Source organism: Tinamus guttatus, unplaced genomic scaffold, assembly GCF_059628265.1.
Source record: "Tinamus guttatus ecotype Peru unplaced genomic scaffold, ASM5962826v1 Tinamus_guttatus_pri_ptg000307l, whole genome shotgun sequence".
NCBI classification, from domain to species: Eukaryota; Metazoa; Chordata; class Aves; order Tinamiformes; family Tinamidae; genus Tinamus; species Tinamus guttatus.
In genome coordinates this window covers 145,767-164,516 of record NW_028288841.1, presented here as the reverse complement: position 1 = coordinate 164,516, position 18,750 = coordinate 145,767, and the positions used below count along the sequence as shown (strand labels likewise).

General features: G+C 51.2%; 1 protein-coding gene across 2 annotated transcripts in view; it reads right to left on the bottom strand.

The window, feature by feature from the left end:
- Nucleotides 1–6,735: 6,735 nt before the first annotated feature.
- CHCHD6 (coiled-coil-helix-coiled-coil-helix domain containing 6) overlaps nucleotides 6,736–18,750 on the bottom strand; it is a 98,819-nt gene continuing 86,804 nt past the window's right edge. For both annotated transcript variants that reach the window (XM_088528182.1, XM_088528183.1), the window contains one exon: nucleotides 6,736–7,292. In XM_088528182.1, coding sequence (XP_088384308.1) covers nucleotides 7,269–7,292 — 24 coding nt within the window. In that variant the 3' untranslated portion in view covers nucleotides 6,736–7,268. The remainder of the gene's footprint in view (nucleotides 7,293–18,750) is intronic.

Below are 18,750 nucleotides of genomic sequence, written 5' to 3'. Positions count from 1 at the left end.
TCTGAAGTGTACAAGCTACGTGGTAAATTATGTAACCAATTTATGTAATTTATAAATTGAGTTACATAAATTAGCCACATAAGGTACGGCATGAATGTCAAATTGTGTATTCAATTGTCACAATAATAGCTCAGCATCAGATGAGCCTGAGGATTAATCCAGACAGTACAAAGTCTGGATATTACAAATAAATATAAATATCAAATTGTTTACTAACTGCGCCAACTAGGAAGTTACTGGCATTAATAAAAGGCAAACAAGCCCTGAGTTATGCAAATAAAAAGGAGGCCGGGGTAGGAGAGCCACTTTGCCCTCCAGTTTGCACAGATGCGCTCAGATACTCTAGGCCTCCCGCAGTCGCTTGGCGGATGCCGGTCTTTGGACCACAGGAATTCAGAGTTGGGATCTGCAAAGCGCTTTAGGAAGAGCAGGAACTACAGGAGCCGTCTCCAAAAGTCCCATTTCCAACTCCTGGAGTAATGGAGTATCTCCACCAACTGTCAGCTGCATGGGGCCTACAAAATCATCAATGGCTTTGCAATTAAGAAGTTCTTAGTGTAATTAAGGGCACCTTCACACTAATTAATTCACAGCACACAGTGCCATGAGTATGGAAGAAAAATCCATGTGGTAAATTAATTTCCCGGGCAACTCTGACATTCTCACCTGCCATTATTTACTAATTCAAGTTCTTGGGACCAGGAGGAGTTTTAGGGAACCAGAAACAAGGCTGTTACTCTTCTCCAAATTTAACAGCTGAAGGTACATTGCCACCTCTCCTTTTCCACCAGCCCTTCCCCTCCTCTCCCATGAACTACTCTACCCCGAGACTCAACATGAGCAATACTCAGCTGTGGGCTGGGGATACCTTTCTTTTGACAAAGACATAACATGATCAAAGGCTCTTCTCTTGCAGCCCTTGGGTAGGGTTTTGGGTTTTTTTTTTTTTTTTAGCCTTTTACTCCTTATTAAGATCTACCTTTTTCCCCCAAGCATGGCAGAATTCTGCTTTCCTGTAGTTACTGCTAAACTGGGATCCACTTGCCCTGGAGCGCCACAAGGTTTGCAGCAGCGATGAGGATTGTGCCAGGTGTGATGAGGTGGATCCGGGGCACAGTTCTCAAGTGTGGGTTATTAAGGCCTCCTCTGTTGATATGTGGGGACAGGCTCTCCCAAGAGCCTGGGCCTCCCAGGCAACCCCTCTGGGAAAACACCAATGCCAAGTAACTGTATATCAGAAAGATGATGCAGATTGCCTTAAAATTGTGTTTGCAAATGAGTCTCACTTTTCCATGCAGTTCCTTATGCTGCTGAACAAAGGCTCTTACCTGGCAACAGCACCAATGAGTTTTGAAGTGTTTCCATCTCCCAGAGGAAGCCAACGTAGCCCTTCCTCGTGATGCAGACCACAACACGCTCAACTCGGACCCTGTCCCTCAGATTCTTGTAAGTTATATACATGTACCCCAAACCTCAGCCTTGAATAACACTGCTGCAGTTCTACATGAGGAACAAGCAACGCAGCCTCTGAGAGGACTTGCACTTGGTGTGCGGGGAGAACCAGCCCCTATTCTCCAAGGCTGCTTCCAAGAGGCCATCAGCTCAGCCCGGGAAGCCTCATCGCTCTTCCCTGCTTGGCCAGACTGATCTGGGAGCCTTTCCGCAGGCTGCAACGTGCATTTCTCTTGGTGACAATGAAGTCAGGCCAAACAGCGGCTGGGTGGAAGCGACTGTTGGCAGGCAGGTTTCATGGCTGGGTTTCATCAGGACATTTGGGAATGAAGCCGTGCGGCATTGTAAAAACATTCCCGTGGGCATTCCATTTTGTAAACTGCCCCCAAGCCTGGGAACACACACGCAGGGTACCCAAAGGTGCAACACAGAACTATTAGTAGCGAAACAGCAGAGGAACATTGTGTCTTTTTGTACCTTCTTTAACTTACAGACCCTGTGGCAGTGCACAGGCACGTGGGTTAGCGTTGGAAGCAGCTCTGACCGCAGGTAAGTCCACTGCTCTCACAGCCTGTGCCCAACGTTTGGGCAGAGCTCCTGCCACCACGACTGCCTTCTGCTGTCCCCTTCCTGCCACGTCCAGAGCTGGGACTGCGGAGCCGTGCGGGGGAACAGCACAAATCACCAGGCAAAGGGTGGCTGCGGGATCCCGCGGTGCGAGGGGCGCCGGGCTCCGTCCGCGCGCGCCGCCGCGCAGCTCCCGTCCATGCGATCCCATGAACTGCAATCCGAGGAAGCTATTAGTTGGCAACAGCCACCTGGAAGCTAAAGGAGTACAGTGAAAAACCTTCAACACAAAGGAGGCTTGCAGAAGAAAAATAAGGAAATAAGGATTAAAGGGGCTATGAAGGCTGTTTCATTGAAGCAGCCCATAAAGAGCAATTTCTCTGCCTTTTGTAAGCTTTCATTTTGGCTGATACGATTTAAACTAAATCTTGAACTGGCGTTTCCACCCCCCCAGCTCATTAAAAACAATGAGGCTTGGTTGCAGTAACCATCTAACCTTCCTCAGAAGTTAAAAGCCTGCTGAAGGAAAAGGCAAGGATGAATTAAGAAGCTGCATACACTGCTTTATCAAATGGCAAAAACTCAAATCTCTCCTGGGGTTCAGCTGCTCAGAGGGGGAATGCGTGGCAGCACTGGCAGAGTTCCTGTTTACTTGTTTTATGATGTTGTAATGAGGAACCCATTAAATTAATAGCTGTGCTTTATTTTTAATGTTATGTTTAGCTAATCCCGACTTACATTGGCACTCCCCATTCATAGAAAATAAAACTCAAACTCTCTGTGCTGATGGATTCCATCACTGAGATAATATGGAGATATGGAGGGATGCTCAAGAGGTCATGGGATGGAAAATACAGCCCCCTTCGGATGCTCTCTGAGGGAGCATCACTTGTATCCTTCAGCTGGTGCCTGTTACAGACACCAGCTCAAGTAGTTCCAAGATCTAAAATAACACAGAATTGATCCAAACCTGTGACCCAAACACTGCTGCACCAGAGCCCACAGCTTAGTATCCAAGGAGGATTTTAAAAGCAGAATCATATCTTAAAAGATGCATAAAAAGGTGAGCAGATCACAGCCCTCCAAAGGCAGCCAGGTGGGGCTTTGCTGGGGCCGCGCTAATAGCAAACCTGCCCCAAAGTATCACAGGTTAATGCGGGGCTTCAAACACGGGCGCCGTTCTCGCCAGCACGGGAGGAACTGCTGCTGCCAGCACACCCAACTCCACCAAACGAAAGCCATCCCATCCATGTGCGCCAAGGCCAAAAGCAGGGAGGGCTCCACGCATGGAGAGCGAGTGCTGGACCACGTATGTCCCAGACTCTGCCCGGCCCTTCAGGCTCCCGTGGGTCCCCCTTGATGTTGCATGGGCTGAAAAGAGGGGGGAGGCTGGTGAACCCCCCCAGGCAGCTGCTCCTGGGGTGCCCGAGAGGGCTGCAGCGGTTGTGCCATTTGTTTTAACCAGGTGCATTTTAACAACAGCAACTGCTTGGGGGGGATGAGAGGGAACGCGCGGGCGGCCCTTGCGTCCCTGCTGCTGGTCCCCAAAGAGCAGGTCACCAGCCAGACTGGAAAACCCAGTTCTGGGATGCACAGCAGACTGGCAGTGAAGCGTTTTAGGGAATCAGACGCAAACAGTTTAGCAACAAACTACAGACAAACACTTTTAACCAGTTTAGAAATAAAATATAACAACAACTTGAAAGACAAATTGAAAAATTCTGCCTGGAAAAGCAGCACACAGCATGAGATCACAGGATTCAACAGACTATAAAATAGGAAATGAGACTTACTCTTCTCTCCCTACAGCTGCACAAAACCCTCCTACAAAGATTACAGACATGCTTGGCAATTGCCTTCCTCCTCCAGCCTCTCCTGTTGTGGACAAGGCAGAGCTGATAGAAGCCCGAATACACAGAGGATATTACATAAAGCATCTTGCAAAGCCAAGTGTGAAATATTAACAACAGGAGGCAATGGGTTGTGTTTTTATGCAAGATCACAAATTTGGTGTTTAGAAAGCCTGAGACGCCCTTGCATGCTGCAACCTCAAAGCGCTTGGTGAACGTTTCATTTAAAAAGCTATTGAAGCTACTCAAAAATTTCTGTGACTGTTTCTTCTTTAACTTTTTTGTTTCATTCTTTTTCCTTCCTGTAATGCAAAGAACTTATGCATAAATAAAAAGTTTTTTCTTCCATTCATCTGGCCCGTTTCAAAAGAGTTCATACTTCTGAAGCGGGCACTCTGCAAGCCTGTGTTTTCACATTACGTTATCACAGTTGTGCACACGGGATGCAGATTTCCAGATGCATTTGTACCCACGATTACCCGATTTGCACGCAGAACCGCAGTAGCTGGGCAGGCAGGACGGCCACGCGGCTGTTGGGCTGCACGGAGCACCGGCGATGAACTGCACCTGGCATTGGGATGGAGCCAGTGAAAAAAGGTCATTATCCAAAAGTGTTTCTGGATGGAGCAAAAGCTCCGTTTTATCCAGCACGGACAGCGGCACTTCGGCTCTCCCACCCCACCTCAAACTTGCCTTGGAGGAAACCGCTTCAAATTCAGCCTCCAGAATAAGCCCAGACCATGTTTATCCCGCCATCCAGGTTGCCCATTAATGCCAGCTGTGCCACTGGTTGTGTGGTGAGGCCACCTATTCAACACCAGGCGCTGGGAATAATGATCGGTGCCACGCTGGGACGTAACCGGCACCTGCTGGCACAGTCTGGCATGGAAAAAATCACACTCACCATCCAACAAGAAGCCATGGAGAAACACAAGCAGAGCAGAAGAGTCAGGGTTTCTTCCCTCTTTGAAAGGGCCTCAGGACCAGTGAAGAGGAGAAAGAAATGCAGTGTAACCTGCATTAACAGTTAAGAGCAGCCCCATAACCTGTGTGTTTCTTACTTAACTGGCATCCGAGGCTCTGCAAACACCATTTGGTCCTTGGCAGCCTCCTGTCAACACCTCTGCTCATCATTTTTTCCAAGCTCAGACAGGTCTGAGCAAGCGCTCTGCTCCGGCACGGCCCTGCATCCCAGGAACGGGGCTCTGTGGATTCCCAGGATGCAGAATCACCACGAGATCCACAGAGAAGGCCACAGTCCCACCAGCGTGGCAGCACGGAGGAGCTCCCAACTTCCCAGCTACGACATGAAGGAATTTCAGAAACTACCAGAGACTGAGGGTTACACAAGCCAGCGCTGACGGGGATGAGGTGCAAGAGGTGCATTTCCAGCTAATAACCAAGCAGCCCCTCATCTGGATGGCCCTAGAGTGCCACTTTGTGCTTGCTGGGCTGCAGACAGCCGCAGTGCACCTGGCCAGCATTAGCTGGAGATGCTACATTTATGATTTTATGGCTGATTTTCTCCCCCCACCCTCTATCAATTGAGTTCACCGTCTGAACGATCACATCTGTTTATGTTCCACAGACACCTGCGTATCTTGAGATGACAGCAACTCCATGAATGCTGTAATCAGTTATTTCTCAACAGAGGAATTGCCAATTTGGTAAATAAAGCTCATTATAAAAGAACATGGAAATATATTACAGTTGCCTAACAGAGAAAATTGTCCAGTGCCACCAGATAATCAGTCCTGGCATCACAGGCCCCCCCAGTTTGGGGTGGCTGAAATACTGAAATGCAGATTACCTGTGCCAAGGTGACCCTGAATGGGGGCAAGAGGAAAACAAGAAAGAGATAAAATAGGTATTTTTCCCTTCCAACCAACAATAATTTAAAATCTAGTCAGGGATAAACCTTGCTGCTCTGAATTTCCACACGCAGTATCAGAAGTTCAGCGGCCCTACGTATCCTACCCGAGCTTGGAAACTTGCCCTTCCTCCTTTGGGGGCAACACGTTTGACCTGCATGGTGATAAAAGACAGAAATTTCACAAGGTCTGGGACCAACAAAAATGAGCAGTGAATAAGGAAGCACTGTGCTTGTGCGGAGGAAGAAGGCTGCGGTATCAGCACTCTGGAGGAAGGGAAGGGATTTTGTCCCTTTAACTAAGATCTAAAGCATGAAGTGGCTGCCTAAAGGAAAGAGACCAAGCAGAACATAACACAGAAAACAGCTCTCAGCCCCCCTCATCCATTTTCATAAACACTACACAAAACTCCGACATGACCTCCAAAAAAACACATCCGTGTTCATATTCTTCAGAAGCTGCCAGACGCCGAGCCGGGGAGGACGCGGGGAGCAAACGCTGCCGACCGGAGCAGAGGCTTTGGTCAGAGAAGGGGAATTGAGTTACAGAAACGGAGCTGCTCTCCTGATCGCAAACCCGTCACACCTCTCACAAGAGGACGAAACGGCAGCCCTGAACAGCACCCCATGCCCCGGGGCTGCACACGGAGAGCGCTCGGGAGGGACGGGGCTTCGCAGCAGGTAAAGCAGGAACCGCACACAAGAGCTGGCACAAAGAAAGAGAATCAGGGCTGGATGCAGCAGGAAAAGGCTTTCTTGGTGTGATTCACCCAGACCAGCTCCCTTCAGCCAGGGCTTTGCGCTCTTCCAAGTACTTTAAAGAAGCCAAAATTCATTCAAGCTTGGGACCAAAATGAACAAGTTTTGTGATTTATAAACTGTGACTGGAAATATTTCTATTCCTCATACTTGCTGGGAGTTTGTGTTGGCAAGGCCAGGAGGCAGGAAACAGCCACATACGAACCCACAGGACTGAAGGCATCTCACAGCACACAGTGACCATTAAACACTTTATTGGTTAGGAGGGAACCTTGGAAGGGAAGAAACCTGCCTGCTGGTCTAACCGATGGGCGCACGCTAGGAACAGCTAATCCTAACAAGCTAGTCGGGGATACTTCCCAGGACTTCAGACTCCTGTCTTTGAAGCACAAGGACAAAGACAAGAGCTCCACAAACTCAGATGGGGATGGGTGAAACCAAGGCTAGTACATGGTGAACCAGGCCTGCCTCAGGCGAGCCTCCAAACTACAAGCTGTGCCAGGGGCACTTGTGGTCAAAAGAATTCTTTATATTGTAACGCAATAGAAAAAGGAAGCAGTAGCGTCCCCCTCCCTCAGGACCCTCCTGCCAACTCCAGCAACCCCCATCAAGGCTGATACATGCAGGCAATGGGAAGAGGAACCACGCCGTTGTCTTGGACCGCTATGGGCAGAAGGCACCAGTCTTGGTCAGCGTCTATCCAGAAGGATGCTGGGACTTCCGAGGGCATCTGTGGTCCCTGTTTTCTGCTCTTTGATGGCTGCTGCTGTTTATCCAGAATTAACTAACAGCTCCTGGAGAAAAAGGGAGACAAAGCAAAAGGTAGCGAGTTAGATCCTCAGCTGCAGGCATCAGACTGGTTCTTTCAGGAGTGAAGGCGCAGCACAGGCATGGCTGGGAGATTACGAGACAATCCTCACAAAAACCATCAGGTACTGCCTGCTGCAAACACTGCAAGATACCCAAGAGCACAGAGGATTGTAGAGGCGAGCGGGTCACGATATCAAAGGCAAGACTGATGCTGTGAAGAAGCCAAAGTCGGTGTTCAGCTCCAGCTCAACCGCTGCCCACGTGCTCTGCTAAGGGACAGCGGGTAGGGGAGAGAAGGGGAAACACTTTAAAGGATTTACAAATTACCACAAGAAATAGAAGCCTCCAGTCTGCGATTCCAGAGTAAGCATTCTCACTCTTCATCAGGTTGAACCCCGAGGCCTTTCTTTATTCCTTATCCATTTAACAGTGCCCAATGCAGTAACAGCACCTTCAAGCAGATGAGAATGACCTGGTGAAACCCAAATCCTTCAAACACACACACAACACTCGCTCATCCCAACGCTCAGAAGGGGATCCCATAAAAGAAACGGCCGCAGAGAGGGAAAAGGAAGAAACAGAGGGACTCGCATATCACCTGGGCCCCTGACATGTTTGAGAGCCTTTGCCTTTTAATATAAAGGCTCCAAACTTTCTCAGAATCTAAGAAAAATCAAGTTTGTGCCCCCTCTTCCCCACCATGAACAACCTCCTGTTTTGCTGCTGATACATTCTCAGATCCTCCTGGCATCCACGTAGGAGCTTTAGACCTCTAAAGAAAAGGAGAGATACAAAACAGGAGGATTTAGCCACGTTTTGGATGGTAGTTGCAGAGTCTACCACGGCCTCTCTCTATTTTTATCTTCTCCCTGTTAAAACCCAAGTCAGTTCAGCAGCGCCATGAGCTGCGGGTGAGGACACAGCTGGCACCTGCTCCAACTCCCTTTCCAGCCGGGGACACGTGACATCCATGCGGGACCCTGTTCCAAAAGCCCTTCTGATCGGCAGTGGCATCGTTACGACGAGGACCCGCGTCCTGAGCTGGTCACGACGCTGCTCCTTCCTCCTGCTCCGCACCAAGCGATGTGCAGAGGACCTCGCTGCACAACACGGCCACAGCCCAGCGGCTTCCGTCACCCAACTGACCAGGGCTGCGTTTGAGCCAGCCCTGTTCCTCCTACAGTGTTTTTCCGTGGGGGAGAAGCGGTTGTTCCTTGTGAGTGAATCAGAACGGGGACCTCACAAAACAACCCTGCTGCCCAGCGTGGCCGTGTCTGTCAGAACATGGCGGGTGGCCCTTCACGGGGACCTCTGGTGTCACTTTTGCAGAGCAGGTCAATGCAGCACCAAACACCCGCCGGGTCAGCACGTCACACCTGCCCTGAGCAGCCTCTCCAGAGGCTTCAGAGGATTGAGGAGAGAGAAAATTGTTTGCCGAATTATTTAGACAAAGCTTATCCAGAAACCTGACAAATGAACCGTCAATACTACCCAACCGACTCTAATTTTCAAGGTAATTTTTCTCATCATTAGGGGCTCAGAAGTTCTGCACTGAGCAATATATTCTGGAGTCTCCAATAGCACTCACATAAATTGTAATGAGGGAAGCAGCAACAACTCGCAATCAATTTCGCAATAATTTGCTGCGTTCACACTGTAACACTTCAGTTAAGTGTCAAGGAATCCTACATTCTGTGACAAAGATCCTGATGTGGCCACTCGGCGATTAACCCTGATGCCAGAGGTTATAACATTTTTATGGTAATTAAAAAAAAAATCATAGTTACAAAATTTTATTTTCAAAAAACAACCTTTAAACTTCTTTCAGGGGAAGGAGAAGCCAACAGTCAGCACTTAACTTTGGTCGCTCCCTTCCAGCCTAGCCTGTGCACGCAGGGAGGCGTCGAGGCGAGCGCTCGCCAACACCCCTGTGTGAAACCCCACGTTCCATCCCGCTTTGGACAACTCGACCCCGTCAGTCTCCTGCGCCGCGAGCCCCGAGCCCAAAGCTGACGGCGCCAGACACCAATTTCCTGCTGCGCCGCTCGCGCCGGGCAGGTTTGATGCACAAAGGATGCGGCAGCGATAGCATCAGGCTGCTCCGAAGCGCGGGCCAATACAATTACACCCAGGGCCAACCTGTGCTGCCCCGAGTGACTCATTTATTTCCCCTTCGCAAAGGCACGTGGTGCTCGTGGCGTTTATCGTCACAGGGCTGGCGTTTCCCGGGCCCGGAGCGCTCTCCGTGCACAGCTAACCCTGCAGAGGGGCGGCTTTCCCAGCTGCTGCCCGTGTTTCTGCTCACGCCAACCCGGATCTCCCAACATTTGCCAAACCAGTGCAAAGCGTTGCCATCCCGCCTGCTAAAGCCAGCTCTTGCAAACCGCAGCCCTCGACGCTGCGGGCAGAGCCGCGGCTCTGCGGGGAGGCTCCGCAGGCCTCACGTCTGGGTCACGTCGTACGTGTACATGCTTAGTAAAATACACAGAGGCTGTTCTCATTAGGCCATCCGCTTATTAACCTGTGGCCATCTACTTAAAAGCACAGCTCGCTCTATGTGGAGCCCCACACGCGGGGTCAGAGCGTGGAAGGAGCCTGCGCGGCCAAAGCGGCTCTTTGTTAAACCAGCTCCTTGCACCAGTGTTTCAGCTTCCACTGCAGTCGTGCAGATAGAGAATAGCTTACCTGTTGGTCCCTTCCAATGCAGAGCCCTCCCTGCAGGGCGCCCTCATGCTGCTGTGATACCTTGAGCAGAAACAGCCAGGAAAGAAACTAGCACACGCTCCGATCCTTGCGGATGCATCCGACAACGACGAGCTCTTCCCATACAGTAGGATGCTCCAATGCAGGCTCAAGTCTGGTGACCCATCACAAGTACCCGGCCCACTGCTGAAGCACTCAGGGCAGCCCTGGAGACTGCCCCGCACGCTCATGCGAGGGGACAGGGCCCTTCTCCTCACCACCAAACACACCACCTGCACACAGCAGGCCTCAGTAACACAACTGCACAACTTTGTCACCTCTGTTGGCCTGGAAAGAGGCACCAACAAAACACAAAAACTCCTGACCAGTCCTAAGACGGGTGTCCAAGGCCTTTCTCCTGGGTAAGGTATTTGTTGCGAGCTTATTAGCACCCCAGACCATTGCAAGGGACATTTAAGTCACTTTGGTTTGATGTATGCTGGAGGTATTTTTTGGTTATGTGCAATTTGTTCTGTTACATTCCAGGTATTGGCTATTTTGTGGAGCAGCTGTGCTGACTAATGGACCCCAGCACTTCTGTGCCATATAGTTATTGCACTGAAAAGCCTCTCCGTCTCTCTCATCCTTCAGGAGTCCAAGAGTTGCTGTCCTTGGTTTGGAATAAGAAGGGGCAGGAGTATGCCTGGCAGCAGCAAAAGCAAACATTAACTCACAGAGCTTTGAAGAGAGTTTTGTTTTCCCTCTTCTGTGCACTGGTGTCAATAGCGTCGCGACGCAGAGGGCTTCACCCAGCGACTTCTTGGCTGTTTCCCCACATGGGGCCATGAAGTCACTAGCAGCACTAACTCCTCGCTGCCCCGAGCGCCTCCTGCTCGCTCACACATTGACACAACAGCCACGGACACAACAACCTCCAGCCGGCTGTTGTTTTCGCTGTCCCATGCGCTGTCCCCCGCGCTGTGCGGGACGCGCTTTGTCACCGGCCGAGCGGCCCCGCAGCCACCGGGGAGCATCCAGATCACCCCAGTCGGGGGGACCCATCTCCTGCTGAACTGGTGGCCCCAGACACCGCAGCACAGCGGGGAAGGCAACGCTCCCTGCTTTTCATTTGGGATGTGCCCGAGAAAAGCACGGGGTCAGGGGAACAAACAGCGCCCCATAAAGGGTCGCTCCTGCAAGGATGCCTGTTAATTAATGGGCCTTCACACGGCGGAGGTTTTCCTGCTCAATCAACGTTAATTGCATTTAATCTCGTCCCTGCCGTTAAGAAAAGCCACCAGGCCAGGCTGATGGTGCTGGTCCCTGCCATGCAGCTTCCACCCACGTTTGGGAGGAAAGGCAGGAGGGGAAGGAGAGGAAATAACCCGTCCTGCCCGCTCTGCATCGCTGCACCACGTCATCGGGAGGGTTTCATTAGTCAAACAACGTTTGCTTTCCAGTAAAATCACGGAGCATTGGTGCTCCCTGCTCCCCTTCCTCTCTCACCGGCTGCTGGCCGCAGCTCCGCCAAAAAGCTCCCCGTTACGTCCCAGTCTGAGCGACGCCCGTTTCTTTCAACATGGAGCAGCAACCGCTAGGAAACAACCTCTGACCAAACCTTCCCTGCCACCCGGTGCACGTTTGGAGCCCGAATTTCCAGAGTAAACACCGGGGCATCCGCCAGCTCTTTGGCTTTGATGTGGGGCCCGCGCCGCTATCTGCACGGCCACCTGTTTGGAGCAGCGGAGTCTTCCTTTGGTGTCAGCAGGACGCAGCCCCGGGGCAGCTTCTGCAGCCCACGGAGCCCAGGGTGGCAGATTTCACCACCGCGGCCTTCTCTCCTCGGGAAAACGCCTTTTCCGGATGGATCGGGATGGAGAACGATAGCACAGGCCGGGCCCCGGCCCTCCTGTGCCCCAGGGCCCCGTGCAATGCTTGGCTGGAGCCAGCGCTGCAGTTTATGGGAGATTTTCTTTATCCCTTGCAAAGTGCTGGTCCCGCTGCCGCTCTGCACATAATGAGGACACATCACAAGTGCTTGGAAGGACTGGCTGAGTTTTAAGTGGTTTGAAATGGCTCCACTAGACTTGGTCAAGATTGCTTTAAAATCACTTCCCATTAGGACTGTGACCCTCTCTTTACAGCCAACATAATGATTTTAGCTCAGGGGAAGATAATTACATCCCGCTATCTCTACACATCAGAAAGAATAAACTGCAAACAACTCCGACAACAGCGCACCGTCCCGAGGAACGCCAAGGGAAGGGAATTAAAGAGGGCAGGAGATAGCGCTGGATGCTCTCCATGCCCGACCGGAATCAGCCCGTGTTTAGCGCGTCGGGCTCGGGAGGGACAAGGGGATGCAGGAGGGACACGATGTATCCAAAGCAGAACCGTGTCAACTTGTACAAATTCAGCTCCAATTTTGCAAGGATTAAAATGAACTTCACCCAACTGTGAGTTACCATTTCCAGAGCCAAAAGGAACGGAAAGCCACTGTCTGATGCAACAGAATTTCCTTCTTTCAAACCTGAAACCAAAGGCTACAAGGAGGGACCAGCAGCAGTAACGTTGTGCCAGGGGACATCAGCTTCTGGAGCTGCAGGGGTTTTTAGCTGCTCAACTGCCAAGCCAAGCTCAGAGCAAAGCTGAACGCGAGAGTGGATACGCACGGAGGAGGCTTCTCCCTGCTCTCGTACCTGCTACTGCTACCTGAGGAGGACGAGAAGGGTGGGGGCATCTCTGAAGCCGGAGGATTTTGGACCAGGATGTGTAAATGACCTGTTCTCTCCTGCCACAAGGAAGAAACAATAAATACCTGCAACAACCTCCCAGTATTTTGGATTAAATGGATTAGAGAAATGGAAAGTATGTAATGCAAGATGTTATAAAACCAGAAGCCAGGAAAGTGCAGGAATTTGAATCAAGCTGGCAAATGATCCCTGCAGACTACCAAGGAAAACTAATACAGAGCAGGGGTAGAGACAGGATCCTGTAACAACGCTGAGCGATGAGCACTGCTGCTCAGGTGAGTAAATCCTGAATGCCAGAGCTCTGCTTAAATCTGCTTCAGTCTGAAAACAGAAATAGCAAATCCTGCTGTTAAAAAGCAGGGCAAGAGCAGAGCCTCCTGCGCATCCCTCCGGACCGAGGCTTGTGCCTGCAATTACTCCTGGAGCGCTGCGCGCGCGGGGCCTCAGTGCCCGGATTACCAGCAGGATCCTTCTTATAGGCATCACTTGTCAGCCAAATTACACTTCACGGGACGTCGCTAACGTACACGCACACAAAATAAATACATGAAGGCAGCAAGACAGAAAGTTAGGGATCTAGTGCAAGAAAATCTCCCAAGGTCACCCAGAAAAATAAGTGGTGAATAGGAACTCCTAGAGCGTTTCTAATTCCAAGCACATTAAAGCTTCATGGGCCCTTGACACATTACCCCTTCGGCGCCGGTGGCTCCGCAAAGGCCCGAGACAAGGAGAGGAGGCACCTCGGTGTCACGTGAAGCATCAGAAGGAAAACAAATGAAAGAAAACAAAACTAAGGAGAGCGAAAGCAATCCCTGCTGTCCTCTGCACTCCTACGGATCACCGCATCCCATCCGTTACCGTGGGCTTCCCACGGGCAGGCACCCACTGACGGAAGAAGCGAGGAAGAGAGGGGCTCGTGGTGTTTTGGAGGCAGCTCCAGCAGCATCTTGACCCCATGCCTTGCCCACAGGCTGATCACAACTTTACATGCCGTTTTACACGTTGCAAATCCCACCCTGGAACAGGATATTAACTTGCACTAGCTCTAGCAATTGCTTCAACTCTGGGAATTACCACGAAGATGAAGGCACAAAGAACTCTAGTCCTTACATCCAGACACAATGCAAAAAGCTGCTCAAAACCCTTCTCCACCCTTCAGTGGTGGCAATGTCCTTTCAGGAGAGGACCTCAACGTTTTGGTTGTTAAATTCTCATCTCGTTTGCCACTAGTGAGCGTTACTAAACCACACAGTTTTTGTAAGAGGTCGGGACAGGTAAACACTGTCTGCAGGGCATGAGCAGGACTCCTAGACTTCAGTGCCAGATTTCTCCTGACTTCACCCCGAAGCTGGAGATAAATCCCCTTTCTGTGCATAAGAATAGTGCTACTTGCCAAGCACACACACATTCACCAGCAGAAGTTGTTAAAGAAATGCAAAACTCATGGCAAACTCAAGGGATCCCTCCCCTTCTGCACCATTCCCATCCAGGTGTCAGGGGCAGCCTAGGACATGAACCTGCCCCTTTCTGCCTCATTTCAGGAGGCTCCAGCACTGATGAAGGGAGGCTCTCAGGTCGGGGTAGCACTGCCAACCGAGGGTATCGCTCACTCCTGCTTATTCCAGTTTCAAGCACCAAGCACAAAAGGCAGACGTCTTCTGCAGTATCCTTTTCCCATGCCCGATTCTATTTCTGCTCAGTGATACAGTGAAATTCCACACAGAAGCACTATGAACTTGCCTGGCTTTATTTGTTTAACAGCTCACATTTTCATTAAGTTGTTGCTGTTCGGCAGCCAGTAATTTTATTTGTGCGATAGCTGTATTCATCTCACCCTCGTAGGTGCGGATGTTGCTCTCCTTTTCCCTTGGCAGAAGAGGTAAAACCCAGCAGAGACAGGGCAGGGGCAGGCTGCAAATTCACATCTCTGCTTACAGATATGGGTGGGATACAACCTGCTTTTGCAAATGTCTCCCTAAGGCTGTTTGGCATCACGCTAAAGAGCCTATAGGTAAATTAAAATATTTTTCAGTGGGAGACAACCTCAATCACATAGATGCAAAAGCAGAAGCTGAAATGTCCGTGACCAGAATCAGTCCCTGTGACTTGGTTCTGCTCCTGTGTCAGGACAGAGGCTGCTTCTGGTCGTCTAAATGCACCTTTTAGGAGCAGGACTCCTTTACAGGAGGAATGTTTACCTGCAGCTTTTGAAAATATACAAGAGCAGAAAAGAAAGCAATATTTTATAAATGTACCATTTGTTTGCCTTGCTGACACCACTCAAGCGGAAGCCGTTTGGGATTTTTCTGGTTTTGTTTTGGATGTGACAAATGATGCTGGTCCCCTCTTGTAATTTCCCTCACTGAGCAGTACGTCTGTTCACAACAGATACCAGCCCAGCCGCCTAGGTGTCCATTTATCTGCTAGAAAAGCGTTGCTGGTTTGGAACCAACTCATCCTAAAACAGCAGCCCCAGAGGGGGAGAGAGGAAAGGGAGGTGCGAGAGACACGAGGGAGCTGGAGCCGGTGCCTCTGCTGCAGAAATCACTGCTCTCGGCGTTGGCTACAGCCTTCTCCCCTCCACATCATCCATTTCCACGTCACTCAACACCTCTTGAGACTCCTCCCCACCATTAATGGAAATTGTACTTCCAAGAGAAAGACATGTAGGGAAAGGGAAGGACAGGGATCGGCACACTTAGCTGTGCGGGGATCCGTCCGCCCCGTGCAACTGAACACCAGGACCTCCATGCAGGAAGTTCTGTACTTACTGCGTCATGAGATGCAAGTTCCCAGAGAGACTTTTGCTCCTCAGCACCTATCCCTGACCCGCCAACGGCTCCGGCCTCACGCTCGGCCCGTTCTGGTGGATCTGCTGAGCCACCAAAGCCGCCAGCCCTGGAAGACTCCGACCAAGGGCTTGAGTGGGACGTTGGGAATCGCACAGGCACGCGTGCCGCCGCCACGCCAGGGCACCGCGACTCTGCCCTCGGTCCTGCTCCTCTCCGTGCAGCATCGGAGCAGCCCGTGCCCCCCTCTCATCCGCGCCGCGGTGGGCAGCTCTCTGGAGATGCCCATCCTTTCCTTATGAGGCAGCAAAAACACAGGATCGCTCGAGACGCAGCTCGGCCTCGTGGAGATTCCGCTCTCTCCGCGGGCTGTAAACACCCCCATAACGTTGGCTCTTTTAATCCTGTGTCGTTATGACCCGTGGCTGCCGCGCAGCCTGCAGAGGACAGAGCCGGGGCCGTCGGGACACGCACGAGGGCTCCCCAGGCTGCGGCAGCACCGGGACGTGCCGGGGGCACCAGGGACAAGGGACCTGCCGAGGGCACCGCGCAGAGCGGGTCCTGCGCCAACGGGAAAGCGACGGAGCCGGGAAAACGCCCGAGCGTCACCTCCTCGGAACAGGCTCCTGCTATAAATCTTGGCTTCTGTTTAATACGACGGACACCTTGATCCTCGTCTTGGCAAGGGAAGGTTAAAAAGTGGAACCACCTTAAAAGATGCATAAATTGGAAGATAAGAGATGTGAAAATGTAGCCCCCTTGCAGTTTGGGGAGACGGCTGCTTCGCTTACTTTGTTACTGCTTGCAGGGGACTCTGCAGATGTGCAAACTCCTACAGCGCTGCAGATATTCCCTCTCACGAGGGTGAGCAGTGCTGCATGCTCTTCCCTTAGTCGGAATGCAGGACAGAAGTCAGAAACGCCCCCAAACCCACAAAGTCCATTTGTAAATTGTTTAGAAGTGCACTGGGGTCATTCCATTTGCCTTGTACCTTCTTTCAAACACTTGAGTCACATTTCTGTACCTACCACTAGGCAGAAGAACTATTTTTTTTAATACTTTTTTCATTATTAAAAAACATAACTAAGGTTTTCACATACTTGCAAAACTTCAGGAGCAAACTCCACAAAACTAGGGCAATAGAAAACATGCCAAATACTTCAAGACTTGGCAGCGCTGAGTGCTGCCAGTATCTCAGTGGCAGGAGGAATGTCTGTCTTTCAGCCAATGTTTCTGAGTAAGAATTTCTAATCCCAGCAGCCCGTATACATGGAACACACCTATATTGTCAGTGCTCTGGGAAGAGATATGGATATTCTGCAGAAAACCACATCTAAGTCTCCCCTGAATATCAGCATAAGGCAGGAGGAGAAAAAATAGAGAGAGAGAGATCTTAAAATACAAAATCAGGTGCTGCCTTCAGTGCCAGCTGAAGTAGCAGTGGAGGAACGAGCACAGGCCGAGTTGCTGCACGTCGAGTCCCAGGGAGCCGCTTCCAGCTTTCCTGGATCCTCCTCCCTTTCCAACTACAACTGCCTCCTGGGAGCCAAGGAGAGAGGGATCTTAAGCAGGAGGAAATTGAGGCTTGTGTCATCTTAAAAAGATATATTAATTTAAAAGAGAGGTGAATGATTTCACAACTTTCTGCCTCATGCACCTGGAAATTGCAAACCGCTTGCGAAGCTGCAGCTTTAGTGGTAACCAGGCTGGCCTGGGGAGACGAGCTCCTGTTCTCTGTGGATAGAGCAATAGGATTGCAACGTTTTCTTCCAAAAAAAAGAGAAATGAGGTGCCCAGAAAGCCTGCAGCAGTCAGAGAAACAGATGCTCTTAGACCCTTCACAGGCCAAAGACAGATTAGTAGGAACAAAAGCAGCATAAGGGGATCTAGCAGCAGCCTTGCTGGGGCTGGGAAGGGAGCGCTCCGGCGGGGACATGCCGCCCTTAGGGCCCTGCTCTTGTTACTGCCTCCGAATTCCCCCGCAGCCCAAGTGTCCCAGCCAGCCCGAGTGTTCAAACGGCTTCGCAGCAACAGGCAGGGGAATCTGAACCCCATCAGCTGTGTGAGAAGCTGCTACGAGCACCTTGCGTTCCAGGGACATTCTTCATCCGCAGCGTTTCCTAGACATGGTTCAACCTCAGCACTCCAAGGCACAGGAGCGATACCTGGCGAATACAACCATCGAAACAACCGTTCAAGGGCGTGCAAGGACGGCAAGACAGGGCCCCGTGCGGTTAGCGAGCGGGGAACTCTTCCCTTCCGAGCGGCGTGCGCGCACGCAAGACTGAAACCGTGCAGCCAGGTGCAGAGCTGGCAGCAACACGGCTCCGGCCAACAGCGACTCCTGATGCTGCTTCATCGGTGCTAAAACACACAGAAAAATAAGCAAGTCAAGCCTTTGCATCAATGTTCTTTAACGGACGCAAATAGGGATGGAGGATTCTGCATCTGGGCTGAGTTTTTACAACCTCTACATCCCGTTTGTGTCTTAGTTATTAAATTACCCACAAGCCATCAACAGCTCAAGCTGCTCCGAGAGGCAGGGATGAAGCAGGAATCGCGAACGCGGACACGCGGCTCGTCTCTTGCGCACCGAGATCAGCCTCGTGATGAGCCGGGGACATCTGGGAACACAGGGGAGCCTTCCTGCCAGCCAGGAGATACACAAAGATGGGAAAAAGGGGAGGATCCGGCAGGCAGGAGCATCAGGAATGGGCTCATATCCACTCTGCAATCCACAGACTTCCACCCGCCGCACGTGGAGCGTCGAGAGCGGCACTTCTGCCCGAGCAGTAACGCAAATGAGAGCTTCCATGAAAGGCAACGAACCCCGTATGCAAATGTTAATTTAAAAATCTAGTCGACAGAGGTCTAGTTTTATTTTATTTATAGTCCAGTTTTATTTATAGGTCTAGTTGACCTATAAATAGCTGTTATGTTGGCATGTGCCAACGTGATGCTGAAAGCAGCTACCCCAGCCCCTCTGCCCACCGTCCCCCCAGTAAAACACCCACCGGTTTCAGTGACCTGGAGCCGCGACGGCCCCGGTCCGCGCACAGGGCTCGGAGCAGCAGCAACACCCCTCAGCCCTCGTTCTGAAGGAGCGGGTGGAGAGGGAGGTACCTGCTCGGGGACCCGCAGGCAGCACCTCCAACAACCCCCGGCCACCAACGCAGCATTTCGCCATCTCAGGAGGTGTGAAGTCAACCCCTGATTTA